The 12,274-nt window shown below is 50.2% G+C and overlaps 7 protein-coding genes across 7 annotated transcripts; 3 read left to right on the forward strand and 4 right to left on the reverse strand.

Moving 5' to 3' along the window:
• Positions 1-331: 331 nt before the first annotated feature.
• Positions 332-2,212, forward strand: P153DRAFT_337331 (DUF1613-domain-containing protein; the record flags this gene model as incomplete). The annotated part of the gene is made up of 1 exon (XM_033665735.1): positions 332-2,212. One exon carries the CDS (start codon positions 332-334, stop codon positions 2,198-2,200), a length of 1,869 nt encoding a protein of 622 aa, XP_033525480.1. The 3' UTR covers positions 2,201-2,212.
• A 70-nt stretch (positions 2,213-2,282) lies between these two features.
• Positions 2,283-3,335, reverse strand: P153DRAFT_365699 (uncharacterized protein). The gene is made up of 4 exons (XM_033667878.1): positions 3,259-3,335; positions 3,092-3,105; positions 2,909-2,992; positions 2,283-2,855 (listed from the first exon to the last, which is right to left on the reverse strand). Exons 1-4 carry the CDS (start codon positions 3,294-3,296, stop codon positions 2,491-2,493), a joined length of 501 nt encoding a protein of 166 aa, XP_033525481.1. The 5' UTR covers positions 3,297-3,335; the 3' UTR covers positions 2,283-2,490.
• A 137-nt stretch (positions 3,336-3,472) lies between these two features.
• P153DRAFT_422057 (uncharacterized protein) lies at positions 3,473-4,494 on the forward strand (the record flags this gene model as incomplete). The annotated part of the gene is made up of 2 exons (XM_033672345.1): positions 3,473-4,339; positions 4,433-4,494. Exons 1-2 carry the CDS (start codon positions 3,604-3,606, stop codon positions 4,492-4,494), a joined length of 798 nt encoding a protein of 265 aa, XP_033525482.1. The 5' UTR covers positions 3,473-3,603.
• Positions 4,495-4,878: 384 nt separating this feature from the next.
• P153DRAFT_384313 (N-carbamoyl-L-amino acid hydrolase) lies at positions 4,879-6,455 on the forward strand (the record flags this gene model as incomplete). The annotated part of the gene is made up of 2 exons (XM_033670327.1): positions 4,879-5,135; positions 5,183-6,455. The coding sequence occupies 2 exons, from the start codon at positions 4,879-4,881 to the stop codon at positions 6,453-6,455; spliced, it is 1,530 nt and encodes a 509-aa protein (XP_033525483.1).
• A 46-nt stretch (positions 6,456-6,501) lies between these two features.
• On the reverse strand, positions 6,502-8,810 carry P153DRAFT_365701 (HET-domain-containing protein; the record flags this gene model as incomplete). Its single annotated transcript, XM_033667879.1, has 1 exon — positions 6,502-8,810. A coding segment is annotated over exon 1 (1,942 nt), but the record flags the coding sequence as incomplete, so codon positions are not given.
• A 31-nt stretch (positions 8,811-8,841) lies between these two features.
• Positions 8,842-9,529, reverse strand: P153DRAFT_313432 (uncharacterized protein). The gene has a single exon (XM_033664878.1). It carries the CDS (start codon positions 9,514-9,516, stop codon positions 9,028-9,030), a length of 489 nt encoding a protein of 162 aa, XP_033525485.1. The 5' UTR covers positions 9,517-9,529; the 3' UTR covers positions 8,842-9,027.
• A 239-nt stretch (positions 9,530-9,768) lies between these two features.
• Positions 9,769-11,058, reverse strand: P153DRAFT_287935 (kinase-like protein; the record flags this gene model as incomplete). The annotated part of the gene is made up of 1 exon (XM_033663572.1): positions 9,769-11,058. One exon carries the CDS (start codon positions 11,056-11,058, stop codon positions 9,769-9,771), a length of 1,290 nt encoding a protein of 429 aa, XP_033525486.1.
• Between the last annotated feature and the right edge of the window lie 1,216 nt (positions 11,059-12,274).

The following is a 12,274-nucleotide window of genomic DNA, read 5'->3' on the forward strand; positions in this document are numbered from 1 at the left end:
TGAAAAAGACTGAATCATCTCATGCCTTTGGTGCTGTAGACATGATGGTTGATGAGGTTGTCGTGCTGTCGTGATGAGTTGCTAGCTTATCGAAATGTCAATTTTCTCGCTTCAACTCCATCGCGACCCCACGTCAGGGACCTTCCACAATCATGAGATATACTTAAAGCGGGACTGAACGATCCACACGGATCTCCGTTCCTACCTAGTATCATTTGTTGTGAAGTCTACGAAAACCCTCGTTAATCCAAAGTGGGTTGATTCACGAATCTGAACTCCAACCAACACCAGTCCAAATCGCAGGAACATCATCGAGGCGGTCCACTCAAGTATGACTCAGGAGGAGGAGAAAGCACCACACGAGAGCGACAACAACACATTATCTAAGCCCGACGTACCCCCAATCTCCCAGGGAAAGGACATCGTTGAGGCCAAAACAGAGGAAGTTGCACAACCACTGGGACACAAATGCTCGCCCTATGACTTGCCAACCGCGCCCATCATCGACTCTGGCCTCCCTCCTGAACTCTGGAATATCGTGCAGTCTGCACCCGCATGCTTCACACCGCAATACTTTCTCGACGTCAGTCGCAACTTGCTCGAGAATCCCAATTTGACGGCGTCGCATCTTGCCCGTGCGGAACTGTCGTATCAGAGTTTCACCGATGCGTCATTTAATACGAAAGCAAGGGCATCTGAGGAATTGGCGAGTATTGTAAAGCATCTGAAGCCTGATCATCGGCCACGACTAGTCCATGGAGTTGGTGATGGGGTGGGCGTGGAGGGGTACACGCTCGAGTGGACGGTGGTGAGGAAACTGATTCCCAGGAATCCGAAGCTGGATGAAGCACTGTTGCAGACTTGTCATTTGTTCACATCGACTCAGGATATCACCGTGACGAGCCCGGATGGAGAAGAAAAGACAGTCAAAGCGGAACGCTATCTGGTGGTTTACATTCCACATGTGGACAACCCCGAGGCTATACCGTTCTACCACCCTAAGGTCCGCAGTTTGGGCATACTCTATACATTTATACCTAATCATGACGCCTCGTCTTCGCCACTTCCCACTCCAGGCACGCTGTCCATATACTACTCGCTCTTCCCAACCTACCCCCTGGACAACCGACTATCTCGCACTGGACTCAAGCTCATGGAGATCATCCACAAGCATTCTCGCGGCAGACAGGCTGGGTACAAAAAGCGTGTTCATCATGACCAGATCATCCCACAAAAGACGTTCCAGGACACGTATGCATACCTCAAGGGCAAGTATGCGAAAGACTTGATCGAAAAGTGGGTTGAGCAGACACCGCCTGAGAAACACGTCTTCGAGGACCTAGGAATCGCAGCGTTCCTGATGGAACTTTGGGTGGACATGTACGGCGCCGACACAAGAGGCAAAACCGAAGACCCCACACGCGAGAATACCCATGATGGCGTCGACACTGTAGTCGAACAAAGGAGGAAACGCGCACGCGACTCCTTCCCAGGCTTCGTCGACATTGGCTGCGGCAACGGTCTTCTAGTCTACATTCTCAACGCCGAAGGCTGGCACGGCTGGGGTTTCGATGCACGGCGCCGCAAAACATGGGATGTATTTGGGCCATCTTACGCGACAAAGCTCCAGGAACTACTCCTCATCCCCCAAGTCCTCCGTGATCAGTCTGCACCCGAAGATAGTAACTTCCCACCCTCACACAACGGCGTCTTCCCACCGCATACATTCATCGTCTCCAACCACGCTGATGAACTCACACCCTGGACCCCATTACTCGCACATCTTTCTGATTCACCGTTCATTGCGATTCCCTGCTGCTCTCATGACTTTGGGGGTATGCGATTTCGCGCGCCTGGTCATGCCAAGTACTTGTCGCCCGATCCCTCTACGAGTGGAGCAAAGAATAAACAACCGTCTGCATATGCGGGGCTGTGTAGCTGGGTAAGCCACTTGACAGCGAGAGCAGAGTACGTGCCGGAGAAAGAACATCTGAGGATTCCGTCGACGCGGAACATCGCTATCCTCGGGCGGCGAAGGAGTGGAAGAGCAGGAGAAGATATGGATGCAGAGAAAAGATTAGAGTTTGTAAGAGAAGTAGTTGTGGAGGAGATGGGTGGGTCAACGACCATTGATCAAGTTGGACGGATGTGGGTAGAGAGAGGGAGTGCATTGATGAAACCTGGGAAAGGGGGACACTGAGTGGAAGAAGACATCAAATCAGAGAATGTTGGCCACACCCAAGAGTCAAACACGATGTGCTCACATGGTATAAGACACTGGAACAAGTGATCACCTGAGGAAACTGGGTATCATTGGGAAAACCGTCCGAGCGTGCAAGAGTGCAGCTTAGACGCGTAATACATTCGTAGTATCATCCGTTCATTTCGCCGTATGCCACCATGTCCGATTCCTTTTGGTAATGCAGAAAAGCGCCCGACCCAAAGATGATTCACACGAAATCTCAAACTCCATAAGCTAGAGTAAACTGCTTAAGAAGCCGGAGCAGCACCACCACGTCCACGCCCGAAGCCACCACGGAACTCGGGCTTGAAGTCGGTAGGGGCACCGCCCTCACCCTTCTCGCCGGCGTCACGTCGTCGGTAGCTGTCACGGTCACCTCCGCCACGGCCGCCACGGTCACCACGACCACCACCACGCCTCTCACGGTCGTCACCGCCGAGCATGCCGCGGGGAGGAGCAGAGCGGGCCTGCTTGATGTGCGTCTGGGGCACAATCTCAGCGGGGAGGTGGAGCCATTCGCGGAGGTAGTCGAGACCCTCGGGGGTGAGGGTGTAGTAGTAGTATTGCCACGAGAAGCGGGTCTTGACGAATCCGCGCGAGGTCAAAGACTGGCCTAAATCGGTGTTAGGGCGGATGGATGCCAGCACGAGAACCGGGACTACTGACAAGCCTTGATGACGAAAAGGTTCTTGGTGTCAATGTCGCCGTGCTTGGGAAGGTTGAAGTCCTTCTTTGCGACGAGAACGCCCTCTGTGGTGACCGTGTGTCAGCCTATCCTTATATGCAGCAAGCTGCGAAATTGTACAATGGTGCCATAGCCATGGCTCGAGTGCGGTGCGGGATACTAACCTCGGAAGAGGTACCTGGAAATTTCATGTTAGCATCTTCTCTTTTATTGTGTATATTGCCATTGAAGGGAGGGGTCGAATGAGGCTCAACGTCAAGGTGGATTATCTCTCTTGAAGCTCCAGAGCTCGATCGCGGCGCATGATTGACTGCTGCAGAGGAAGACTAACTCGTGGATCGCCTTGCGGTCGGCCTTGGGGATAAGCATCTTGACGGTTTGCGAGAAGTCTCGGTGACGCTGTTGTTAGCTGGAGATGAGGTCGATATCGATGAGGAACTTGGGCTGGGGAATTTGGACAAGTGCGTGGAGGCGCTAACAGGCGAGATGCCAAGCCCGGTAGCGCCAATCCCGGTCTCGATCTTCAATCTCCGTTCGACAAGCACAACCTCAGCGCCTCAATCATTACACCACGACCAAAAGCCAGCAAGTCACTCTCTGCTCATCAAAATCTTGCTATTCTGGAAATATTCCCAACTACCAACCAGACGCGCACGACTACCGCGACATAATAGCCATGGAGTCCGCCACCCAGTCTCCAGTCACCATCATCGTCAACAGCATCCGCGGACAGAACATCGCCTTCGCTGCAGCCAAAGACGCGCCTCTCACAGCCATCTACGACACACTATATGAACGCGCGCCATGGATCCAGAACTCGTCCTACATTCTCACCACGAACTCGCGCCGCACTGTACGCCATGACGAGGCTCCCATCTCATCGCTCCTCTCGTCGCCATCAGACACGTTTCTATCGCTTCGTCTGACTGTTCCGCTTTGTGGTGGTAAGGGTGGTTTTGGGTCTATCCTGCGCGCCCAGGGTGGTCGCATGTCGTCGCGGAAGAAGCAAGGCGACGCGAATGGATCCTCTCGAAACCTGGATGGAAGGCGGCTACGCACCGTCGAAGAAGCCAAGAAGCTTGCCGAATACTTGACAATCAAGCCTGAAATGGAGGAGCGCGAGAAGGAAGAACGACGAAAGCGATGGGAAGACATTGTCGAAAGCACTGAGCGGAAGCAGGAGGAGCTCATGCACAGCCGAGGTACAGCACGGCTCGACGGCAAATGGGTCGAAGATAAGGAGGAGGCAGAAAATAAGACGCGAGAGGCCATCGAGAAGATGCTGATGGCTCAGAGGGATAGCTCTGAGGAGGCCGAGGACGATGTGCAGCCTACAGCTTCAGGGTCAGTGACCATTCCGCAGCGAGCAATATTTGGGTGGGACGACGAAGATGACGAGTTCTTGAGCGACAGTGATGAGGAAAGCGAGGGGTCGGACAATGACATCAAGCAACAATCCTCAGAAGAGTCCTCGGAAGACGAAGTCAAGCTACAGCTCGTTGAAGAAATCCCGGAAGACGGCGTCGAGTCACATGTTGAGGGCAAAGGCAAGGCAGTAGCTTTTTGAGCAGCTCTGCGCACGATGGGTATGATATCAGGAGTAAAGTTTAAGTCTTTGGCAGTATATTAAGGTGTCTAGGTCATGGATCAGGCGAGCATTCATAGTTTCTTTGAGATACCCAGTTCAATCCTACATAATAATCAGAACATTGCATTCTCGAAAGCCTGCAAGATGCGACTTTGAACGGGAGTCGGAATGCGGAGAACCTGTATATCGGCGCGCTAAACGCCGCGGTCGTTATCGGACTTTACAACCCGCGTTTCCCCACCCCACTGGGCACATGTCATTTCATCACAGGACTAGCTATCCTTCCCTGATGCCGAAGGTTCCTTGCGTGACAATCCTCTTAGCCATGGGTCCTCCCTTCCTTCATCCCTCATGTTCAACGCAATGGCTTTGCCCGCTGCCAGATTCTCGTCTGTGCTGCACATTGCAAGTAGACGCTACCCCACATTGAGAACTCGTGCACCATCTGCACTCAAGAATGGGGGTAAGCAGATGAGAAACTTCTCGGTCAGCCCAAGATGGCAGTTGAGGACGAAGGAGATGAATGATGAGTTGTTGGGAAGCTTGAAGGTTGATCAGGGGAGACTTATGCAAGATATCCATCACACGTGCGAGTGGGGAAAGGGCGAGCGATGGGGAAAGTGAGTACATGAATGCCTGCCGTGAATGAGATGCTGATATTTTGAAGGGAATCTACAGAAACTGGAATGTCCAGACTCGCCCTCTCGGATTCAGATAAAGCTGCACGAGACTGGTTTGTCGAGACTACTGAGGCCTTGGGATGCAAAGTTACTGTTGATGCTATGGGTAACACATTCGCGGTGCGACCTGGACTGAAGAACGATAAGCCACCAATATACGTGGGCAGCCATCTGGACACACAGCCAACAGGCGGACGATATGATGGTATCCTAGGAGTCACTGCAGGCGTGGAGATGTTGAGGGTGCTTCAAGACAACTGGGTCGAAACCGAGTATCCCGTGGGTGTTGTGAACTGGACGAATGAAGAAGGTGCTCGCTTTCCAAAATCCATGGTCTCGTCTGGAGTATGGGCTGGATCTATTCCCCTAGAGACCGCCCACAACCTCCGCGAAGTGCACCCTGGGACAGCAACCATGGCGTCTGAGCTCGAAAGAATCGGCTACTTAGGCAAGACCCCAGCGAGCTACGAGGCGATGCCAATGGCCGCCCACTTCGAACTACACATCGAACAAGGCCCACTCCTAGAGATGGCAAACAAGAAGATCGGCGTCGTAACAGGTGTGCAGGCGTACAAGTGGTTCACCGTCAAAGTCAAAGGACGCGATACCCACACCGGAACCACAGATCTCAAATCCCGCGCAGACGCCCTCCTCACAGCCTCCAAAATGATTCTGCACTCGCATCGTCTCGCGACCGCCAATTCAGCCCTCGCATCAACCGGTATCTTGCACCTCAAGCCCGGATCCACAAACACCGTCCCAGGCGAAGTATCCTTCAGCCTCGACATCCGCGCAAAGAAAGACTCCACAGTCGCCACCATGAAAGACCTTGTCATGCGCGACTTTCCCAAAATCGCCGCAGGCGAAGACATCGACGGTCTGAACCACGGCTGCACAGCTGGCCTACCCCTCAGTGTCTCCATAACCGAGGACTTCGACTCGCCCGCGACCATCTTCCATCAGGACTGTATTCATTCTGTTAGCCAAGCGGCTCACTCCGCTCTCGGACCTGAAAGTCGTAGTTTGGTCATGGAGATGACGTCTGGTGCGGGACATGATAGCGTGTATGCGAGTAAGCGGTGTCCGACGAGTATGATTTTCGTGCCGTGTAGAGATGGAGTGAGCCATAATCCGTCGGAGTTTTGCAAGGAGGAGGATTGTGCATTAGGGGCCCAGGTCTTGATGCAGAGTGTGTTGAGGTTTGATCGGATGAGGGATGAGAGGAGGGTTAGTTGGAAGCAGGAACCTTATACCATCTGAAAGTGGAGGATGTGAGTGGCAGAGCATATTGGAAGTGTGTTACTAAATTATCTGGTCTGGTATCTCATGATACCTGTCATCATGAACAGTTTTGCTCTTGAGTCCAAAGTGTGCTGTGTTTTCTTAAGGGCTGGTGCAGTCATGTCAAGGACTTTGTTACGGGACGTGGTGTTGATACCACGCTCTGAGCCTGATACTTTGTGAAGAATAGGATAGTTCGTCAGCACCAACCGTATTGTTTCTTTGGTCTATAGACTTTGCTTTTGCACATGCACAGTCGATGTAGCGGGTATGAGGATTCAGATCAAAACGAAAGTGTCCGCCTGGTCCTCCTCCCAAGATACGCCTTCTCCTTGCATAATCCCTTTTACAAAGGTATCTCCACAGAACTGCCATTCACCCTTTTCTTCTGTTTTGTGGAGTACGCATGGTGTGTTGAGACCATGCAGGATGACGATAGGGTCGCCCACTTGCGCGACCCCTCTGACCATAGCCATTCTACTGCTCTGAAGAATTACCAACCTTCTTCCAACAGATTTTGCTATTTCACGCATGAATTGCGAGCTTGATACAACGATGATATCTCCTGACAACCCACTTGGGCTGTATCCATCTCTGATAAGAAATAATAAACTCTCAATTACGGAATATATCTTGTCCAATGAGTGACCATCATGACACAATAGAGCATCGACAGCATCCCGAACAAAGTTGGGACAGTAGTAGTCTGTGACTGAACAACAGTCTATGGGTTGGATTGGTGAATGGTACACGTGTCTCATCTTAGGCCAAACTTGATCCAACATCGATATGAGATTCGAGTAAAGAACTACAATAGTGTGAGTAGGGTAGTTGCAGCGTAGAAGGTTCATATCCACTTCGATTATATCGACGACTTTGCCTTGTACAGTGAGACGCTGAGCATTCGTCGAAGGTACTGTGATATGCGCGCGCCCTCGAGATGCGGAGTAAGGGTATTCTCTATCTATGCCCTCTAGACTCAGTTTGTAGAATTGGTCCCATTGCGTAACCCATGTGGGAACATTGCAATTTCGCTCCGGGTTGAAATATGCTATAATCGACAGGCTTTCGGTCCTCTCAATCAGAATTCTAGCAAAGTCTGTAAAGACATCGGTGTTTGTCTTCCGATAGTCGACGAAATCAACCGGGAACATGTCTTTTGCGCATCCAAGAAGTGCGAAGACTTTGTCTCTCGCATCTCGACACTTTAGCCTGCCGTTAATCTGTGGTAGCCATCGTGCCAAATTCATTTGTCCTTGTGTTGCGATTTCCTCTTTTGCTTTTTGAACATGGTAAAGGAAAACAGGGTTTATGTATGCATAGATGAGAGCCATGTCAGAAGACTCCTTGGAGTCCCACAACCAACGCGCCAGGTCGTCAAGGCTTTGCCAAGTTCGTGGACTGTCGCCTACGAATACTTTTATCAGTTTCGCTTGTACAACCTCCTGGAACACCCACAATCTTGAAAACCAAGGTCGGGCAAAAATTGCGCTCGACATTATCCATTGCAGAACAGAGATTCCGCCAACGTCTGTATGTGGTTCTGGGTTCATCGGTAAAGACTGTCTTTCAGGCTGGAAATCAGACTGCTGACCGAGCCATACAAGGACTTGCGAGGCGTTTTGGTATATGTTGCCCATGAATCTAACTTGCGTGTTCCGTTCATTTGTGTCCTGCTGGTTGATTGAAATCTGGTCTATCCAAAGGTACCTCGGTCGAACTTGCGATCGAATGATCACGTAGAGAAAAGTCGCCAGATCTTCAGTGATGCGTAATACGCGCTGAGAACCATCACATCCAGGGAAAAATATGCCGGTACAGAGACGCATATCTCGCCAACAGTAGGACAAGGCTTCGTACTCTGGGGCTGTCTCCAGGGGAACGGTGACAAGCTCAAATCCGCGGAGCACATCATCGTCCATCATAGCATGATCAATCTTCAAAAGCCGTATATGGTCGTGTGTGAGTGTGCCATAGTGAAGCGGTTGATGGAGCTCGTGTTCTATAGCGCTTTTATCGCCCGGGTAAGCGCGTCGAGACTGTGGCGGTTGCTCTACGAAAGTTGGTTCATGATCAGGCAGGTTCGGAGAGGGACTCCAATCTTTCCAGGAGCCGTCTTGATCAAGCTGCGGGAAGTGGGGATATCGAGCAGGTTTAGCTGCTGCAACTAATACATTCGACCAGGCTTTGAGAGACTCGTCAGACCATTCAAGTAAGCATGGCATCGTGAGTGGTGTCGAAGTAGGACATCAACAGTGGCGTTGAAACGACGACAAAAACAAGATTTCTGGGTTTGATCAGGAAGTGGAGAGGTTTGGAAGCTCTTGTTCTGCGTGATGAGTGACGGGGCGCAGCTTATGGCTTTCCTTGGCGACATCAATATTGATTAGACTCGTGCTGAGCCACAGTAAGCACATGATAGCCTCATTGGAACGCATTCCTATTGCGGATAAACCGGGGCTGATGTCCCCTCTCAAAGACAGCGATTGCCAGCCCATATCTCAAATTGTAACCTCAAATCCAAACACTCAATTCTGACTCTCTCTCCGCACTAACCCAATCTCTCCAAGAGCCTCACCCTGACCTTTTCATTCAATTCCTCCAACGTCTCCAACATTTTGACACTATATCGCTGGCAGACGATTTCCACATTACCCCTCTTATAGAATCCCTTAGGACAACATACAATCACCTTGCCTGTCCCCGCATACATGCCCAATTCCAGCAACGCAATCGGGGTACACGTTCCCGGCGCAAAGTAAACCACAATGACATCAGCTACCTGTGCATGCTCCATCTCCCACTCTACCTGTTCTTTAAACTTTGGAAATGAGATGTCTTCGATCCAGCTGCTGTCCCAGTCATCGCGGCTGGGATTGATGATAGCGACGGGCAGGTCGGAAAGTGAGGCTGTGAGGCTGGCTCGCCAATCTTTGGTGGAGCCGGACTCAATGGTACCGTATAGTATCACTGAAGGCCTGTCGATCTTAGATATGGTAGGGGGTTTGTAAACGATGGCTTTGGAAGTTTGTTCCGACATGTTTTGGTCTGCGATGGTGGATAGCAGGAGTTCATTTAGCCCCGCCTTATATTGAGTGAGTGCTAGCGTAGATTCGGCTCTCACATGTCAATTTGAGGAAGAACTTCACCATTGGAACGTCTAGCATCAGCAAAATGGAAGAATTTCACGAAACGCATGAAAACGAAGTTACCAGTGGAAATACATGATTATGAATACAGTCAAAGTAAGATCATGACGCCTAGGTACAAGAACAGTGCAACCAACGAAACGCTATCGTGAATATGAGCAGCCGTAACTATTTCCCTCGTAGCTCGGAGCTTTACTGTCATGCCAGGATTTCCAGACCCTCCTCACATCCAAGATTTGTGGTTCCTCGTCTTTGACATGTGACTCATCGTCTTCAATAGTTAGAGGCTCGGCTTGGATAACTTCCACTTCCTTCGTGCAATCTTCCTCGAATTCCTCCTTCCTCAGTACCACCATCACCTGATCAATCCGCGGAATCAGGTCTTTCACAAGGTCTGATGAAGTGATGCGTACCTTAGGATTTGGTTCAAGCAAACGCTTATACCACTCATTCAGCTGTGAACTAAACGGCCAATAACAGCAATCACACAGAGCCTCAGGAACGTCATACTTTGCTGTCAGCTCGTCTCCAGAGACATTGAGAGGGCGATAGAGCGAAGGAACCTGGTCTCGCCAGAGAGGTTCTTTCCACTTCTTATCATCGTTGATGTCTGGGTACGGTAGACCCAGCTTCTTCCTATCTGCGATGAATGCTGGTCGAGACTGTCTGGGGATAATGTCCAAAGCAAAGGCTTGGATCGTCAAGCCTAGGGACCATATGTCTCCTGATGGATGGACGGGCATTTTTCGTTCTGCCATCGGAGGGGAGAATTCTGGTGTCCCGTTCCAATATTGTGCTATGACGCCGCGTGGTGTCGGATGTGGTACTAGGCGGGCGAAGTCACAGATCACGAATATGGGCTCAACAGGTACTAGTTCGCCTTGAATATAGCCTTCTGGTTCTCGGACAAGAATGTTGTCTGGCTTGAGATCTTGGTGGACGTAACAAGTACCTAGCTTGTTGTGGAGATGATCCAACGCGAGAGCCATATCACGGAAGAGTTTCCAGACAGTGAGCTCCGGAATGCGTCGTGGTCGGCCATTGTTCGTCTCTTGTTTTTGCCATTTCTTTACGTATGCGAAGAGGTCGCCAAGATCGCACAGAGGGAAGAAGATGGCTGGGTATGTGAAAGGGTAGTAGGGACTATACGTTAGCATTCCGAGAACATGCTCATGATTACCGACAATCTTGAGGTTGCGAACCTCGTTCATCAGACGTTTGCGTGTGACCTCGTCTTGGTCAATTGGGATCTTCATAGCAACTGCCCTTCCTGTGGGCTCGTGTATGCACTTACGGACAAGTCCATCGCCGCCTTGCCCGAGTATTTGGAAGGGAACACAGGTTTTTTTGAACCTGCTGTGGAGTCGGAGGTCCTCGATAAAACTCTCTGTGTTCGATTCTTTCTCCTTCAAAATCGGCTTTCTATCGCCCATGCGAGGTGGCTGGTTAGTTGGATTTTTGGTAACTTGCTCTACTGACGTTGAATCGATGGCGGACATTTTGTACGTTCAGTAGAGTCGATGAGATGAAAAGTTTAGCTTTTGTATAGTACTCTGGTGTAATGAAATATATAAGACGATGCTGAGGTACTGTGTTGAAACAATTTGGTGGTATTTTGATCATTGTGATGTCTTCTTTTCACTTGACTTCGCTGTTTCGACCACGATGCTGGACATTGTCTCGCGCAACGTAAGTTGCATACTAGCCCTATACGTACACAGTGTTATCGCTGACCAGAGCGAGACCGGAATACCGCTTGATTTAGGTGTGTAGAAGCCGTTTGGATGATAAAAAGTGCGGAAAGCATATGAACGACACAATTTTATTTTTGGACATTCAGAGTAGAGAAGTATGACTATCGTATGTCAATACTATCTGGATGTGAATGAGCTACTTGACTCAGGAACTGCGTCGTATTCGTATCTGAAAGGATTTTATATCAGATATTGTGTAAACCAACCACGGCCTGCTTAATGGCATAGTGGTAGACAAGGACTTTGATAGTAACTTCAACGATAGCGAAAGCGAAGGCGAAAGCGACATTATCTAGTCAACGTTATTATCATACAAGAAGTGAATGCTTCGATGTCATTCTAGCTTTCCTTGCCTGCGGCTCACAACCACTTCACCACTCCCCATGGCATGAATATCATGGTAATTCTGAGAATGGGCTTTGGGAGAATGCGTTTATGAGATACGGCATCTGCGTGATCGTCCCAGGCATTGTCTTGTGAATCATGGAGTTGATTACTGGAGTAAATTTAGGAGGTTCCAATCTCTTGTTTTCTCGTCTCACATATTTCCATGGACGAATGGCTTTTTACCAGCCTAGCGAGCGTCATGCCGGCTGTACTGAACTGACATTTCCAACAACAACAAACGATACGCCCAACAAACGAATGAAGGCGCAGAAGGAGGAAGAGCGCAAACGCGGTCGTCCTTGCAAGACTGGCGTCTAAGATGCGCTTTTAAATATCTACCATGATACGGAAGTATATCGCAAACGGATGATCATCGGCGATGTCAACGGCGAGTGTGTAAGAATCGAGCGGAGTCTATGAAGCAAACATGGACGTTCTTTGGAGGTCCTGTTGGCTTCGTTTACAAAAAGATTCTCTGGCAGCCTCCGGTGGTCGGTCTCGTACAATC

The sequence above is a fragment of the Dothidotthia symphoricarpi genome, assembly GCF_010015815.1.
Source record: "Dothidotthia symphoricarpi CBS 119687 unplaced genomic scaffold P153scaffold_7, whole genome shotgun sequence".
Taxonomy (NCBI): Eukaryota; Fungi; Ascomycota; class Dothideomycetes; order Pleosporales; family Dothidotthiaceae; genus Dothidotthia; species Dothidotthia symphoricarpi.

Excerpts from the sequence above, each read along its gene's own strand:
- P153DRAFT_365699 (XM_033667878.1), bottom strand. The coding sequence starts at position 3,296 with ATGCTTATCCCCAAGGCCGACCGCAAGGCGATCCACGA. Across the intron at positions 2,856-2,908 it reads CCTTTTCGTCATCAAGGCTT|GCCAGTCTTTGACCTCGCGC; the intron begins GTCAGTAGTCCC and ends ACACCGATTTAG.
- P153DRAFT_313432 (XM_033664878.1), bottom strand. The coding sequence starts at position 9,516 with ATGTCGGAACAAACTTCCAAAGCCATCGTTTACAAACCCCCTACCATA.